Genomic DNA, 13,163 nt, shown 5'->3' with positions numbered 1-13,163 from the left:
CCCCCCCCGCGTGTCCTTCCAGATTGTGTGCAGCGGCAGGAGCCACCCCCCCATGTCTCCCAGACGAGCCACTCATGGCTATCCTGCGCTCTGCCCCAGCTGTGCAGCACCTGCCCCAGCCCCACTTCCTCCCACACCCCTTCCGCCACAACAGGCTTACCAGCCAGACGCTGCTCTCCATGCTGCCTGGCTGCATATCGGAATTGGATCATTAAAAATCAGCTATCAGTATCAGCCCAAAAATTCTCCGTTGGTGCACCCCTGCTGGTCACGAGTTCCTAATGTCACTAAGTTCCCCTTGCATTAGCAGCAGCATGGAAACTGCTCTTCAGCAACTGACAAGTAGAATCCCATCTTCAAGGCTCTCCTGGAAGATGTGCAGGAGGTCTAGGCTGAGGCGGGACCAGAAGTTCTCATGGAATTAACTGGATAATCCATTGAGGCCTTGGCCTTTCCCCTTGGTGCTTCCCCCTAGGTGAGGCCCCCAGTGGCAGTGGTCAGCTCTGCCAAGGATAGCTCCTGGTCAAACTTGTCTGCACTAGATGAGTTTAGGGAGGCTCTTGTGCAACTTCTTGTGGGCAGGCAGTCTTGGCTGCAAATAATTCTGTATAGTAGCTAATGGCATGCTCTCAGATCTCACTAAGGTCTGTGAGTACCTGGCCCTTTTTTCAAAGCAGGCTCAAGTTTTTGCTATTCGTGGCAGGGACTGCTGTTCTTTTTTTTATGTGCTCTGTATATGGCAGTCAATTCAATTAGACTGCAGTTCTGTTTCAGTGCTCCAGCGATAAACATGTCATATTCTGGAGAAGTTATTCCTTTTTTGTCATCTGAACACTTTTTCCTCACATGTCAGTTTTCTAATAACATGCCTAGAAATGAGTGCATTATTTTAGATTTGGTCATGTTGGAGCTTTTTGGTAACTGCTACTCATTGCATTCAACATGTCTGTACAACTTTGTACTATATTGGCATTCTATAATGCTGTGTTACAAAGCACATTCCTATCTAAATTGCTGTCTGCTGTCACCCTAAATCTGTTTCAGTAGGTTTTTTCTCTCGCTTTGCATCTGCATTATTTTGCTGCAAGTTAATTAGCTTGCATGTTTTCTGAGTTGTCTTATTTTATTTTTCAACATGTGACTTAGATTCATCTGTTACAGAATTTTATTTCAAATGCAGTTGTGACTGATATTTGGTCATTTCCCTAGACCTAGGATGTATTATATCAGTTGATTCTGATTTAAACCAAGAACAACATGGAATTGAATCATGATTATTTAGCCACAACTTGTCCTGCTCCACTGGATTGTTAAACTGTCAGTATTATGCCAACCAGTGATTTGTTTGAAATAATGTTTGTGTGGCACAGACCTGATCTGGCAACATGAAAAATGTCTCCTGTTTTTAGTGTAGTGTTTTGGTCCTCTTGAAATCACATCCCACAGATTGTGGGTTATGACAAGCTGGGACTTAAAAGCAATTTGGTTTGATTGGTTGTCACAGCCTACCTTGGAATACATCTGCATGTGTATCCAATCACATTGACATGACAATCTATTTTAATTAACCTTGCAGAGATCAGGTGTAAATTTGAAATACAGTTTGGTTGGATTGTTGTGATTATAGTTTTTTTCACAGGCAGAAAATTGAGTTCTTATTTGATTGTTACTTATTACAGGTCCAGCTTGTTGGTTTGGATGAGGAAAGCTCAGAGTTTATTTGTAGGAACACCTTTGACCACCCATATCCTACCACCAAGCTCATGTGGATCCCAGATACCAAGGGAGTATATCCAGACCTGCTAGCAACCAGTGGCGACTACCTACGTGTATGGCGAGTAAGTACATTTCCCTCTAGAAGGACATGTAACATTAACTGCATTGTATGTTTATCACCACATCTCCCAGTTCCATTGCTTTTGGAATGGATCATATTCAGCTTTGTACTCTACACTTTTTACAAATTGAGGAGAAGGCCATAAAATCAGTGCAAGGTGTTGAGTAATTTGTTTCTGTTGCCTGGTTTCTCAGAATAATTCCATCCCCTCCCCTACAAATAATATTCTAGCTGTCCCTGGTACATTAAATGTTACAGGAACAAGAACATTGGAAAGATGGCTTATTATATATAATGGGATGCCGAGGCCCAGTAAATGAGTTGTAGCAGAGCCGTATTAAAAGGCATGTAAATTTCTCAGTTTTACACCTTCAACCTTAAAGTCATATAGAAAATGCCACATAAAGTTACTGCTTGGAATTTTGAAAGCCTAATGCCCTTAGATTTTGGAGCCAAACTTTTCAGTAAGGCAGTTATGTTGTTTCTTTTCTGAAGGTGGGTGAAACAGAAACCCGGCTGGAGTGTTTGCTGAATAATAACAAGAACTCTGATTTCTGTGCCCCACTAACGTCTTTTGATTGGAATGAGGTGGACCCGTACCTACTAGGTAAGGTTGTGTATTTTACATTTTTAAAAGTCACATTTTGAATCCAGCCCACCTAAGCAGTGGCTGGAACTTCATACCGTGTGGCAATTATTTGGCCAAGTTCCTAAATCAAGGAAACCATTGCTGTTTTAAGTGCAAAAGGATCAAGGTGCCTTTAAAAAAGAGTTTCATTTTTAGAAATGTCTCTTTAGGAAAGGTTTGGGTACATAAGTTGGTGTGCAGGAGGCTTCCCTTGCTGTTGCTTGTGCTGTACCTAGAGATGTGGGTTGGGAAATTTTCCAGTGCTTTATTTTTCTGTGGGAAATTTTCTATTTCTAAAAATTTGATGTTTCATAAAATTCATTAGTAACAATGAATGCATGCCAATACAGTATTAGGCAAGCGTGGCAGTTTTAAAGTTGTAATTAATGTTTTTCAGGTGATTATCCCTAGGAAGTGTGTGAGAGAGTACATATATGTTGTACTGATGTGTAAACAGGAGGATAAATACATTCACATAATAATCCAAACCAAAAATCAAGTAATGAATTCCCTTATTGGCTGTGCGGGTCAAATCAAAACCAAAGCTAAAATTTCTTATTTAATCTCAGACTGCAAGTGAAAGCAAAACTAAAACTGTGATTAATTTTTGTTTCACTTCCAGTTCAGCAAACACACAGAGCAGTGTCTCATTTCTTTTCTTGAGTTGCGGAAGTTGGAAGTGTTTGCATAAGATCTGTTGGTTTTTTCCTGATTTTAGTTTGAAGTAGTCATAATAATACCTAATCAGCAAAAAACTAGTATGGGGGCTTCATTATAGTAAAACTCAAGCCACTGAAGCAAGGAAGAAAGTTAGTAGATGTAAATATTGCGGGCAGGAGTATGCTAACAACACAACAAGAATGAAGAAACTTTTAATAACGTGTAAAAACTGGCCTGAAAGAGTACAAGCCATATACAGAAAGCTAATACAATGAAGTGATGGAACAACATCATCTAAGAAAAGTTTACTTCTTTCCACATTAAGCTTTGAATTTGTTTGAATATAACATTTAAACCACATGAAGTGTGCTGTATTTATTTTTTTTCCTAATCAAATATTTTGGTTCACATACTTGTGGCTATTGGGACATAAAATTAACCTGGGGGTAGTTTTTTAGTATTTTGTTTATTACATATAAGTCAAATAAACATGCTAAATCAGATCACGCTCTATTTAGGGTGTTAGAAAATTGTCCAGAAAACCCACTTTTCTGGATGCACGTCCTGACAATACTGTTGCCATTTACCATGTTTCATTCAAATTCTGCAGCAGCAGCATGAGTTCAAACAGGATTATTTAATTGGAGAAGTGGGCTAGATTTTTAGTACTTAATTATAACCCATGGGCTAAGGTATGCCTGCATGATGGTGGATTCTACTTCATCTGTAATGAAGACTGCCACTGATGCACAAGACTCAAAAGGGGCAATAAAATTCTGTATGTAGTGAATTAGCTTATGCCTCCATTTCCTCTACAGCAAACCTCACTCCTTGAAAACTGCTCTTCTGTCATCCCATTGCCTACTATAATGATCATCCAACATTGGTATTGCAGTGTTGTCATTTGGTTTTCTGAGCTGACACTTGTCTATTTTTAATATGGGGCAATGGAATTTATCCCTTGGAGTTATTGTCTCAGGCTATCTTGAGGCTTAAACAGACATGACACTAATTTATATTTTCTTCAGGTTTGGAAGGCTGTTTGAGCACCTGTATGGGCTGTAAACTAGATTTAGACATTTCTGAACAACTTGTCACCTGGGCCACTTAAATATATCATGGGCTACAGGGTGGATCTTGCCTGCATGTATTTATATCCTTCAGCTGAACCATTGATCATGACCAGGGATCCTGGTTTTCCATGATAAAAAATTGCAATTTCTCAGGTTAAAAAATTACAAATTCTAATAAAAAACCCAAAATCCATGATTAGAATTAAAGGATTCCCTCCCCTCCTCTACTGGCCTTGCTCATGCCTCTCACTCCTACAAGCTCTGTGCTGCCCTGGTGATGTGCTTTCTCCACATGCTGCTGCTTTGAGGGGTACAGCCCTGTGCCACTGGTCTCACTGCAGCCCTGTGCACAGCAGGCGCATTGCCAGTGCAGTGCAGAGCTCACAGCAGCAAGCAGCATCTCTGCGCAGCCCTGCTGTTCACTCCCACCCTGCTTCCCTCCCCCAGGGCCTCCACAACCCAGTGGATGCGACCCAACACAGCAGGGAACATTGGAGACATGCATAGAAGCTGCCTGCTGCTGCTCACTCCACACTGCCCTGGCGACACACCTCCTGCACACGGGGCTGCAGTGAGGGCAGTGGCATGGAGCTACACTCCTCAAACCAGTGGCATGCACAGGAGGCATGTCTCCAGGGCAGAACAGAGCTCACAGCAGTGAGGCGATCCCCATGCAGCCCTGCTGTTCCCTGCTGCACCATGTCATGCCCGCTGGGCTGCAGAGGTGCCAGGGGAGGGAAGCAGGGCAGGAGCCAGAGCCTGCAGCCTGCACCTGCCTCACATACAGATCTGGGGGACATGGGTCCCCCTGCCCTCAGAAGTGCACACAACAGTAAGGAGCTGGTACTCCCCCTCCCCTCGATGAGCCACCTGCAGCCCCATCCTGCTCCCCACTGGGGCCGTGCAGGCTTGCATTGTGGCCCCAAGCCCCACCAGGCTGGGAAGCAGCCCCAGCCCTGTCCAACTTGCTCCCTCCCTCCATTCCTACAAGGGCCTCAATCCCCCTCTTCCTTCCCCCTCCCCTCCCCCACTTACCTGCTGGAGGTGCTCTGCAAATTGCCTTGGGCCTTGTGCATATACATACATGTGGTGTCCCCTCTCTCATTGCCTTCCTCCTGCTCCCTCCCAGCTCCCTGCAGGCTGGATCTCTGCCAGCCAGCAGGGAGCTCACTGCGAAATTGCAAAATCCATGGTTTTCTTTGGTAAAAAGAGAAATCCTTGTTTGCCTCCAGTAAAAGGTACAATCCGCAGTTTACTCCACAGAAAAACAGGAGACAGAAAACCCAGATCCCTGATCATGACACTTTCATCAGTAGCTCTCAAGTACATTATCTAATCACTTGAGGATTGGTCTTCTAGGTTATGGTAATGTACAAATTAATACCGACGGTAACTTGTTTTGTTTTGTTTTAGGTACCTCTAGTATCGACACCACCTGTACTATCTGGGGTCTGGAAACAGGGCAGGTTTTGGGAAGAGTAAATCTAGTGTCTGGCCATGTCAAGACCCAACTTATTGCACATGACAAAGAGGTGATGCTGTTCTTCCTTTTCTTATTCCTGTTATTGCCTTTGTTACATCTGTTAGTGACAGAGAGGACAGCATTTTCCTTGGGATTTTTTTTTAGGTTCTGAGATTCTTCTGAAAACATGCTTGCATTCCACATGACATATTGGTCTAAAATTAAGATATTTATCTTATTGATGGCCTCAGTTCTGTGCATCTGCTGCTAGTCATCTTGTATAGTGGCACCTCATAATATACTGGTTTTATTCTGTTTAGACTTGTACAATACGTGCAGACAAAACTTTAAACTGTAGTTAAACTGAAAGTGCATCAATAATTTTAGGCAGTAAAAGTTTAAGTATGTATGTTTTAATTTTTACCATCCTCTAATTTTTCCTCTCAAGATTAATGCTAAGAAACCTAAGACTAGAAACCTTAAAAATACAGTTATGAAAACAAACAATCCTGTAGTGCAGTCTTTCTTCCTTTTCCTTTTTTATACTTAGCCTGATCCTGAAATCCTTTCTCATGCAGTTAAGGTATGTAAAATCCCTGTCCATTAGAAGAGGTTTTTAAAGTTAAGGGCTTGCTATATAATATCTTTGGTTTCTTCCAAATGTTTGCATGCTAGCTCTTTGCATAAGGGAATGGAGTTGTATACAGGCACCATTCTGATGTAGTAGGGGGAAAGTTTTCTTAATTTCTTGGGACTTCCCCTAACTTTCCAGGGAGCATTACTGGCATCTTTGACAGTTTAGTCTTGAAGCCTGTGTTCCCACCAGCCTCTCTTTATTTTCTGAAACAGCAGGACTTCTGTAGTCATTCAGATTAAGACTAATAAATAGACAGGAAGCTTTCGGATAATTAAATTGGCTTTTTCAGTTTTGATCCCTGCCTGCTCCAATTCATCTCTATAAAGATTAAGATTAATAAGTATATGTTTCCTGAAAAATACTGTATCTAACTGTCCTGTGTGAGGATTGGGTATGTTTGTATAAATCTACAGTTCTGAGAGCTCTTGTAGTGTTGAAGCTTAGAACACAAGGAGATTTAGGTAAGGTAGATAGTAAAAAATATAACAATTTGGAAACAAATAATTGCTCCGTTTTAAAAATGAAAAAAGTTTAGAATTATTATGCTAATCATTCTTTTTACCAACCTCTCTGTAATTATGGGCTGATAATGGAGAGGGGGGAGAAAGGAGGTCATTAGTTAACAGCCTGTTCATATAAGTTTCAGCTACATATGTTTCATTGTACTTGTTTCAATTCCCCTACTTCAAGTTGAATGTAAAAATCTGAGTACGGTATCTCATCTACATATGAAGAGACTTAAGAGCCTGACTTTCAGAGAAAGTTAAATAACCAATTTCCTGTTTATAGCCAGTTACCTGTTTACAACTTGTAGATAATTCAGCTGAAAGAGTTCTCTTGAACAACTAAGTATGTGATATTGGCTTCTATGCCAGCCATTGGTACACAGTACCAAGAACCATGACTGATCTCTTGAGTCATACTCTGAAGTGTGTTTAAGTTGTTTGTTTACGTATGCATCCACAAACAAAAAAGTTCGTCATATGCACATATTCCCAGGCTCTCCTCAACAAAACTTCTTATTCCCCTTTGTCCAATTGTGTGCTGTCTTGCTTTCCAGTAAATTTACTTTTTGAGGTGATACTTTTCCTTCGTTTTCTCCATGAATTGCTCCAAATACAGAGGTGTCATAATGTCATTCAAAGTCTTGAATGTTGGGAGATATTTTAAAATGTATGTACATCAAAGTTGTTCTCCCCAGGAATATATTTTGATCTAGGGAACAGGCTAGATTTACATCTCACTAAATCTCAAGTCAGCGAGCACTTCTGTACTAAATACTTACCATATTGTGGTATCTGTGGTATTTCTTATTATTCACAGCAAATTCCCTGGTAGAATCAAATGTTTGACATAATAAATATTTAATAATGATACATGAGATGGAAAAGCTCTCTCGGTCCATTTTCCAGATATAGGGCACATCATGTAGTAAACTGAGACTATGTTGGATCTTAACCCAAAGTCTTGTCTTTATGGAGGCAACTATTAAAATACATCATTCAGCTGCAAGGGTTATATTTATGTAATGGTGATATATTAGAGTGGAAAGGGCCTGGTTATATTTCAGTAAAAGGCTGAAAAAGCCTCTGCATCTGTGTGACTAGCATTCCCATCTCATACTACCTACAGAGCAGAGCACGTGCTACTTTGATGTAATGTTCTTGAATTGGCGTGAGTAATACTCTTACTGTTATGGATTAAAGGAAAATTAATGGGTCATTCTTTGATAGTGGAGAAATGAAAAGCAAAACTTGTCTTAAAACAATGAAATCGTTTCCTCCTCTTTTATTGTGCAGGTGTATGACATTGCATTTAGCCGTGCAGGTGGGGGGAGAGATATGTTTGCTTCAGTTGGTGCTGATGGTTCCGTGCGGATGTTTGACCTCCGTCATCTGGAACATAGCACCATTATCTATGAGGACCCGCAGCACCATCCTTTGTTACGTCTTTGCTGGAACAAGCAGGATCCTAATTACCTTGCTACAATGGCCATGGATGGCATGGAGGTAAATCACTGATTCTATTCGTTGACTTTGGTATTTTTCTTTTTCAGATTATTCAGTCAGCGCTTGATTATCAGGCTTAGTTCTTTGAAGCTTAAGATATATAAATGCTTAAGATTGGGTGTCTGAGTGTAGTAAAGGCTTGTCCCAGGGGTGGTTGCAGTGTGCCCGCAGTGGCCACTCAGCCCTTGCTAACCTGGCTCCCTTTGGGCACTCTCCCTTTTACTTATTTACCTGCCATGCCTTGATGTTGTTAACTTCTCTGGAAAGGGATGCTGCTCCAGGGCTTCCCAAGCCTGGTCTTACTCCTATGACCACAGGTACCCATAGTCATTGCCTTAAGGGCTAATTACATTGACTTCATCCTACTCAGTGCCCACTACCATGCCTTGCAGCTAACGTGCTAACACGTATCCTTCCTGGGCTCCTTGATCCCCTCAGTCTCTGGCTGTGGTCTTCCTAGACCCTGGCCCCAGTTCTGGACCAGGTGAGATTTTTGGGCTCTCTTAGCCCTGCTGGCAACCACTGCTTTTGGTGCTCCAGATTTCAGGCCTCTGACCGTGCTCACACAGTACCCTCTTTCTGGGTTTGGGCCCTCTAGGCCTACTGGCCCCAGGCTTTCCTCCTCTGTAAGCTACAGGCTCCTTTGCCCCCTCAGTCTTCAGCTGTAGTCCCTGATCTTCCAGACCTTTTCAGTCTCCCTAGACCAGGAGTGGGCAATTATTTGGGCTCCACAGGCCACATAGGCAGTTCTGGGGAACTGCCACAGGCTAGTCAGCACCTCTCTTTCACCCCTCCTCCCAAGAGCCCTGAGGCTATGTGCTTTGTGACTCCTTGACACCACCACCAGCAGCCCCATACCTGCTCTGGACCACCCACCCACACTGAGCAGCGGCAGCAGCTGGGCAGAAGCTGCTGCTTAGTGTAGGGGAAAAGCATCCCCTCCCTGCTGCTGAGCCCTTCTTGCTTCAGGTGCCTGGAGCTTGTGCCCAGGCTGCAGTGAGGCTTCTCTCTGCCACCATCAGTGCTGCCTCCAAGCCGCCCAGCAGGGTAGCGATGGCACTGCAGAGGAGCCACAGGGCAGCTTGGGCATGGGCTCTGGGCAGCAAGAAGGGTCATGCAGCAGTGAGGGAGAAGAGCTGCTTTTCTCCAGCGCCAAGCACCAGCTTCTGCCTGGCTGCCATTGCTGCTACCACTGCTCAGCTTGGGTGAGTGAGCCTAGAGCAGGTGTGGGTCAGGGCTGTACACAGGGATCTGGCTGGTGCGGAGCTGGTCTGCTCCACCGGGCTGAATCCAGAGCAGGCACAGGGTAGGCTGGGGTTGGGGCTGTGTGTGTGGGTCTCTGTCAGCACCATAGGGCTGGACCCACAGCGGCAGTGGCAGTCAGAAGGAGCCACCTAGGCAGCTTAGAAAGGCAGTCCAGCTGCAGAGCTGCCCCAGTCCCACTGCATGGCCAAGGGATAGCATGATGCACCACAGGGTGGATGATGCCTGAGCCAGGAGGGACTGAGGGATCTTCAGAAAAAGTCCCTTCACAGGCCGGATCCGGCCCACGTGCTGTATTTTTTCCCACCCCTGCCCTAGCTTCCGGCCCCACTCCTAAGTCAAATGAGATCTCCAAGCCCGTGACCCCAACAGTTTCTGCAGTGGTCCTTGAACTTTGGCCCCTCCCTAGCCCCTGCTTCTGGGCCAGTGAGACCTTCAAGCTCCCAGGCCCTGCTATCAACCGCCCCTCCTGGGCTACAGACCTCTGAGCCTCAGACCCCATTTTCCTTCTGGCCCCTCTTTTTCTGGGCCAGCTGGGACCTTCTTACCTCCCCTTAGTCCCTTCCCCAAACCTCCACAGCTTACCCCAGCTTAGATGCTATATTAGGATCCCTGTTACAGGGCTACTGCCAAGATCCCCTTTCTCTCTCTCTGGCTCCTGACTAGCTCAGGCCCTAGACTTATATGCCTCAAGCCCAGTCCCCTTCCTGTCGGCTAATTCCTTAATAGGCTCCTGCCACACCTGAAGGGTGCTTTCTGAGCAGCCTCTTCTCTTAAAATAACAGGAGCACCAAGTACCCTGTTGCACAGAGATAGGACTGTAGACAAGACTTTTTTTCGTAGTTGAGCTTCTTGCTGAAACATTTGGCAAGATTTTTTTTGTTCTATGGAACTTTTCAATGTTCTAACATTAAACCAGCTGAGAGAAAAAAAATCACTGTTCTCATTTACTGTACTCACTTGCTCTTTTGTTAAGGCAAATTTGATTTAATGTGTCTGACTATTATGTGCATATGTAATACGCAGCAATATTGATGAGGGCTGTGGATTGTTCCATTGATTTTAATATGGTTATAGAAAATTAGGGTTGTAAAGGACCTCAGGAGTTTGTCTAATCCAACCCCCTAGATGTAGAGGAGTATAGGTTTTGGGATGCTACAGGCCTGAAGATCTGAAAAGTCCCTTTGTAGTTCTTAAGCCTCGCAGCTGATAGCATTTTATATGGAGACTTAAAGTAGGTTTTAGTTCATCCGAGTCTAGTAACAGAAAAAAGCACTGTAGTTTTATCTCATGCTTTGACACCAGCTGTATCCCTCTGAAATGGTAACTTTGTAATTTACTCTGTTCCCTATTTTACAAGGTCTCCATATAATGTAAGTTCTGACTCTGCAGGAGACCAGGACAAGCATATGCTTTTAAAAGTGTTTCTTTTCATTCATGCATGTCTTTGGAGGCAGGGCTGTATTTACAGCTGTTTGCCAAAATGTCTGAAAGTGTTCGCTTCTTTCCTGAAGAAGAACTTTTTGTTTCTGAAGGTGGTGATTCTTGATGTCAGAGTTCCCTGCACTCCTGTTGCCAGGCTAAACAACCACAGAGCATGTGTGAATGGAATTGCTTGGGCACCTCACTCTTCCTGCCATATCTGTACGGCAGGTAAGTATGGGGAGAGATTTGTTCTTTGTTCCTCTGTCTCTGATCCGTCTCTACACTGGAGCTGTTTAAATGTGTGACCCTCTTGCAGAGTCTTACTATCCTTTCCATTAGGATTAATATCTCCAGGATTTTAAGGAAGAAGGAAAAAAAATCAGGACCCCTAACATTTCCACGTGTTTGCAGGTGCTTCCCCCATGCTGTCCTGTTCCCCCAACCCCCCAAATTACATACACTTTCTAAAATTGTGGGAAAGGCTCTGAAACTACTTCATAAGCAGTTTGGGCACTGGGTTCTCATTCTGAGAATGAAATATTGCTTCTAAATTGTCTAAACCATAAACGAGTTGGCTTCTCTCTGAATTTGGGAGTGCTGGAGCAGTTTGGTAGAGAATGCTTTTTAAAGCGTAACAGCTACACAGATGATTTTAAAAGGTCATCTTCTCCTTGCGATTAAAGACTTTGCTAATGGTGTATCATGTCTGCATTCTTAATTTGGGAAAAATTAAGCACTGCTGCATGCTGAACATCTTGAGAGGCTGTTTTTCGGAAGATACAGTATGCCATTTGCATACAAGGTAAAAAGGTTCAGTACTTTGTTAAAATCCTTCAGACCAGTGGTGCTCACCCTTTGGCCCACAGGCCAAATCTGTCTTCAAAAGTGATGTCATGCAGCCTGTAATATGGGAGATCATCAGCAAGCAGCTTAGCCCAGTGCATCCCCCTGCCCTGCCCTGCACAGTGTCACTGATCCCCCTCAGCCCTCCCTGTTCTCTCCCTTCCCTTTTCCCTAGGCAGGCAGTGTTTACTAGAGAGAATATCACTTTCTCTCCCCCTCTAGTCCCTCTGATATAAGAGAAGAAGGTCATTGCCAAACTCTCCCTTTTTCTGGCCTTCTCCCCCGACCTCTCCACCAAAGGAGCGGTGGTCCATGGTGCAGCCTGGTTGCCAGCACCCAACCTACTTCTAAAAGGTTGAGCTTCACTGCCTTAGGCTGTATCTCAGGTTTGGTGTTGTGTGAGGGTACTCCTAATGAAGTTGCTAGTAACTGTACCCAAGTCCATAACCTAGTCTCATGGGACAGAAAATGTAAAATGATCTGAGAGATCAGAAAGATCAGCTAAGTCACATCTGAACTATCCACTTAGTCAACGCAAGATTGTTCCCTCCATTACGTTTAGTGTTTCACCTAACCTAATGTTTAATTAAGTCTTCCACGCTTTCCTTTGGCTGCCATGGTAAATGTGGTAATGAGTTTGTAAGATAATGTGTAACACAGGGATGTGTTAAAAAAAATAATAATAAAAAAAAAGCTTGTGGGCTGGATCCAGCCTGCCAGGGATTGTATACAGCCCGTAGTAGGTCCCTTGGTCATACTTGACCAAGGTTCAGAGGGCACCCCTGGCCATGGTGCATGTGGCTGGTCCCACCACCCCGGGCAGAGCAGTGGGGCTGGGACAGCATGGCAGCTGGGCTTCACTTCATGGCAGTCCTGGCAGCTGCCATTGCCAGTGTCACTGCCACCACTAGCACCTCACCGTGTCTGCCTCTCACTGCCAGGGGTGCCAGATGGAGTGGGTGGATGGTGTCTCCATGGAGACTAGCTTGGGACCCACACAGGCAGGGTATGCTTGGCTGGGCAAATGGGATGGGGCCATGGGCAACTGGAGAGCAGCATCTGGGAGCAGGGAAGAGCCAGGGCTGGAGCCAGATCGCAGGGTGGTGACAGTGCAGGACTGAGGCCCAAGGGAGAGCTATGATCTGCCTGCACATCCCTGTGATGAGCACTGGTTCCACAGGCCAGGGCATGCAGGGAGTGGATTATGGCTCCGCCCTGGGCCCTGGCCCCGCGCTGTCACTTTCCTTTGATCCCACTCCATGATCTCCTGCCCACCCGCCTCTCCTGCTCCCAAATGTCACTTGCTGCCCACCCACGGCCCCATTC

General features: G+C 44.5%; 1 protein-coding gene across 1 annotated transcript in view; it reads left to right on the top strand.

Annotated features, from left to right (window-relative positions):
- DCAF7 (DDB1 and CUL4 associated factor 7) overlaps nt 1-13,163 on the top strand; it is a 44,768-nt gene that overhangs the window by 23,244 nt on the left and 8,361 nt on the right. The window contains exons 2-6 of the mRNA XM_019548467.1: nt 1,680-1,838; nt 2,333-2,444; nt 5,612-5,730; nt 8,097-8,306; nt 11,105-11,222. Of these exons, the coding sequence (XP_019404012.1) occupies nt 1,680-1,838; nt 2,333-2,444; nt 5,612-5,730; nt 8,097-8,306; nt 11,105-11,222 (718 nt within the window). The remainder of the gene's footprint in view (nt 1-1,679; nt 1,839-2,332; nt 2,445-5,611; nt 5,731-8,096; nt 8,307-11,104; nt 11,223-13,163) is intronic.

The sequence above is a fragment of the Crocodylus porosus genome, unplaced genomic scaffold, assembly GCF_001723895.1.
Source record: "Crocodylus porosus isolate Cpor-Errol unplaced genomic scaffold, CroPor_comp1, whole genome shotgun sequence".
In the NCBI taxonomy this organism is placed as follows: domain Eukaryota; kingdom Metazoa; phylum Chordata; order Crocodylia; family Crocodylidae; genus Crocodylus; species Crocodylus porosus.
This window is presented reverse-complemented; position numbering and strand designations above follow the sequence as displayed.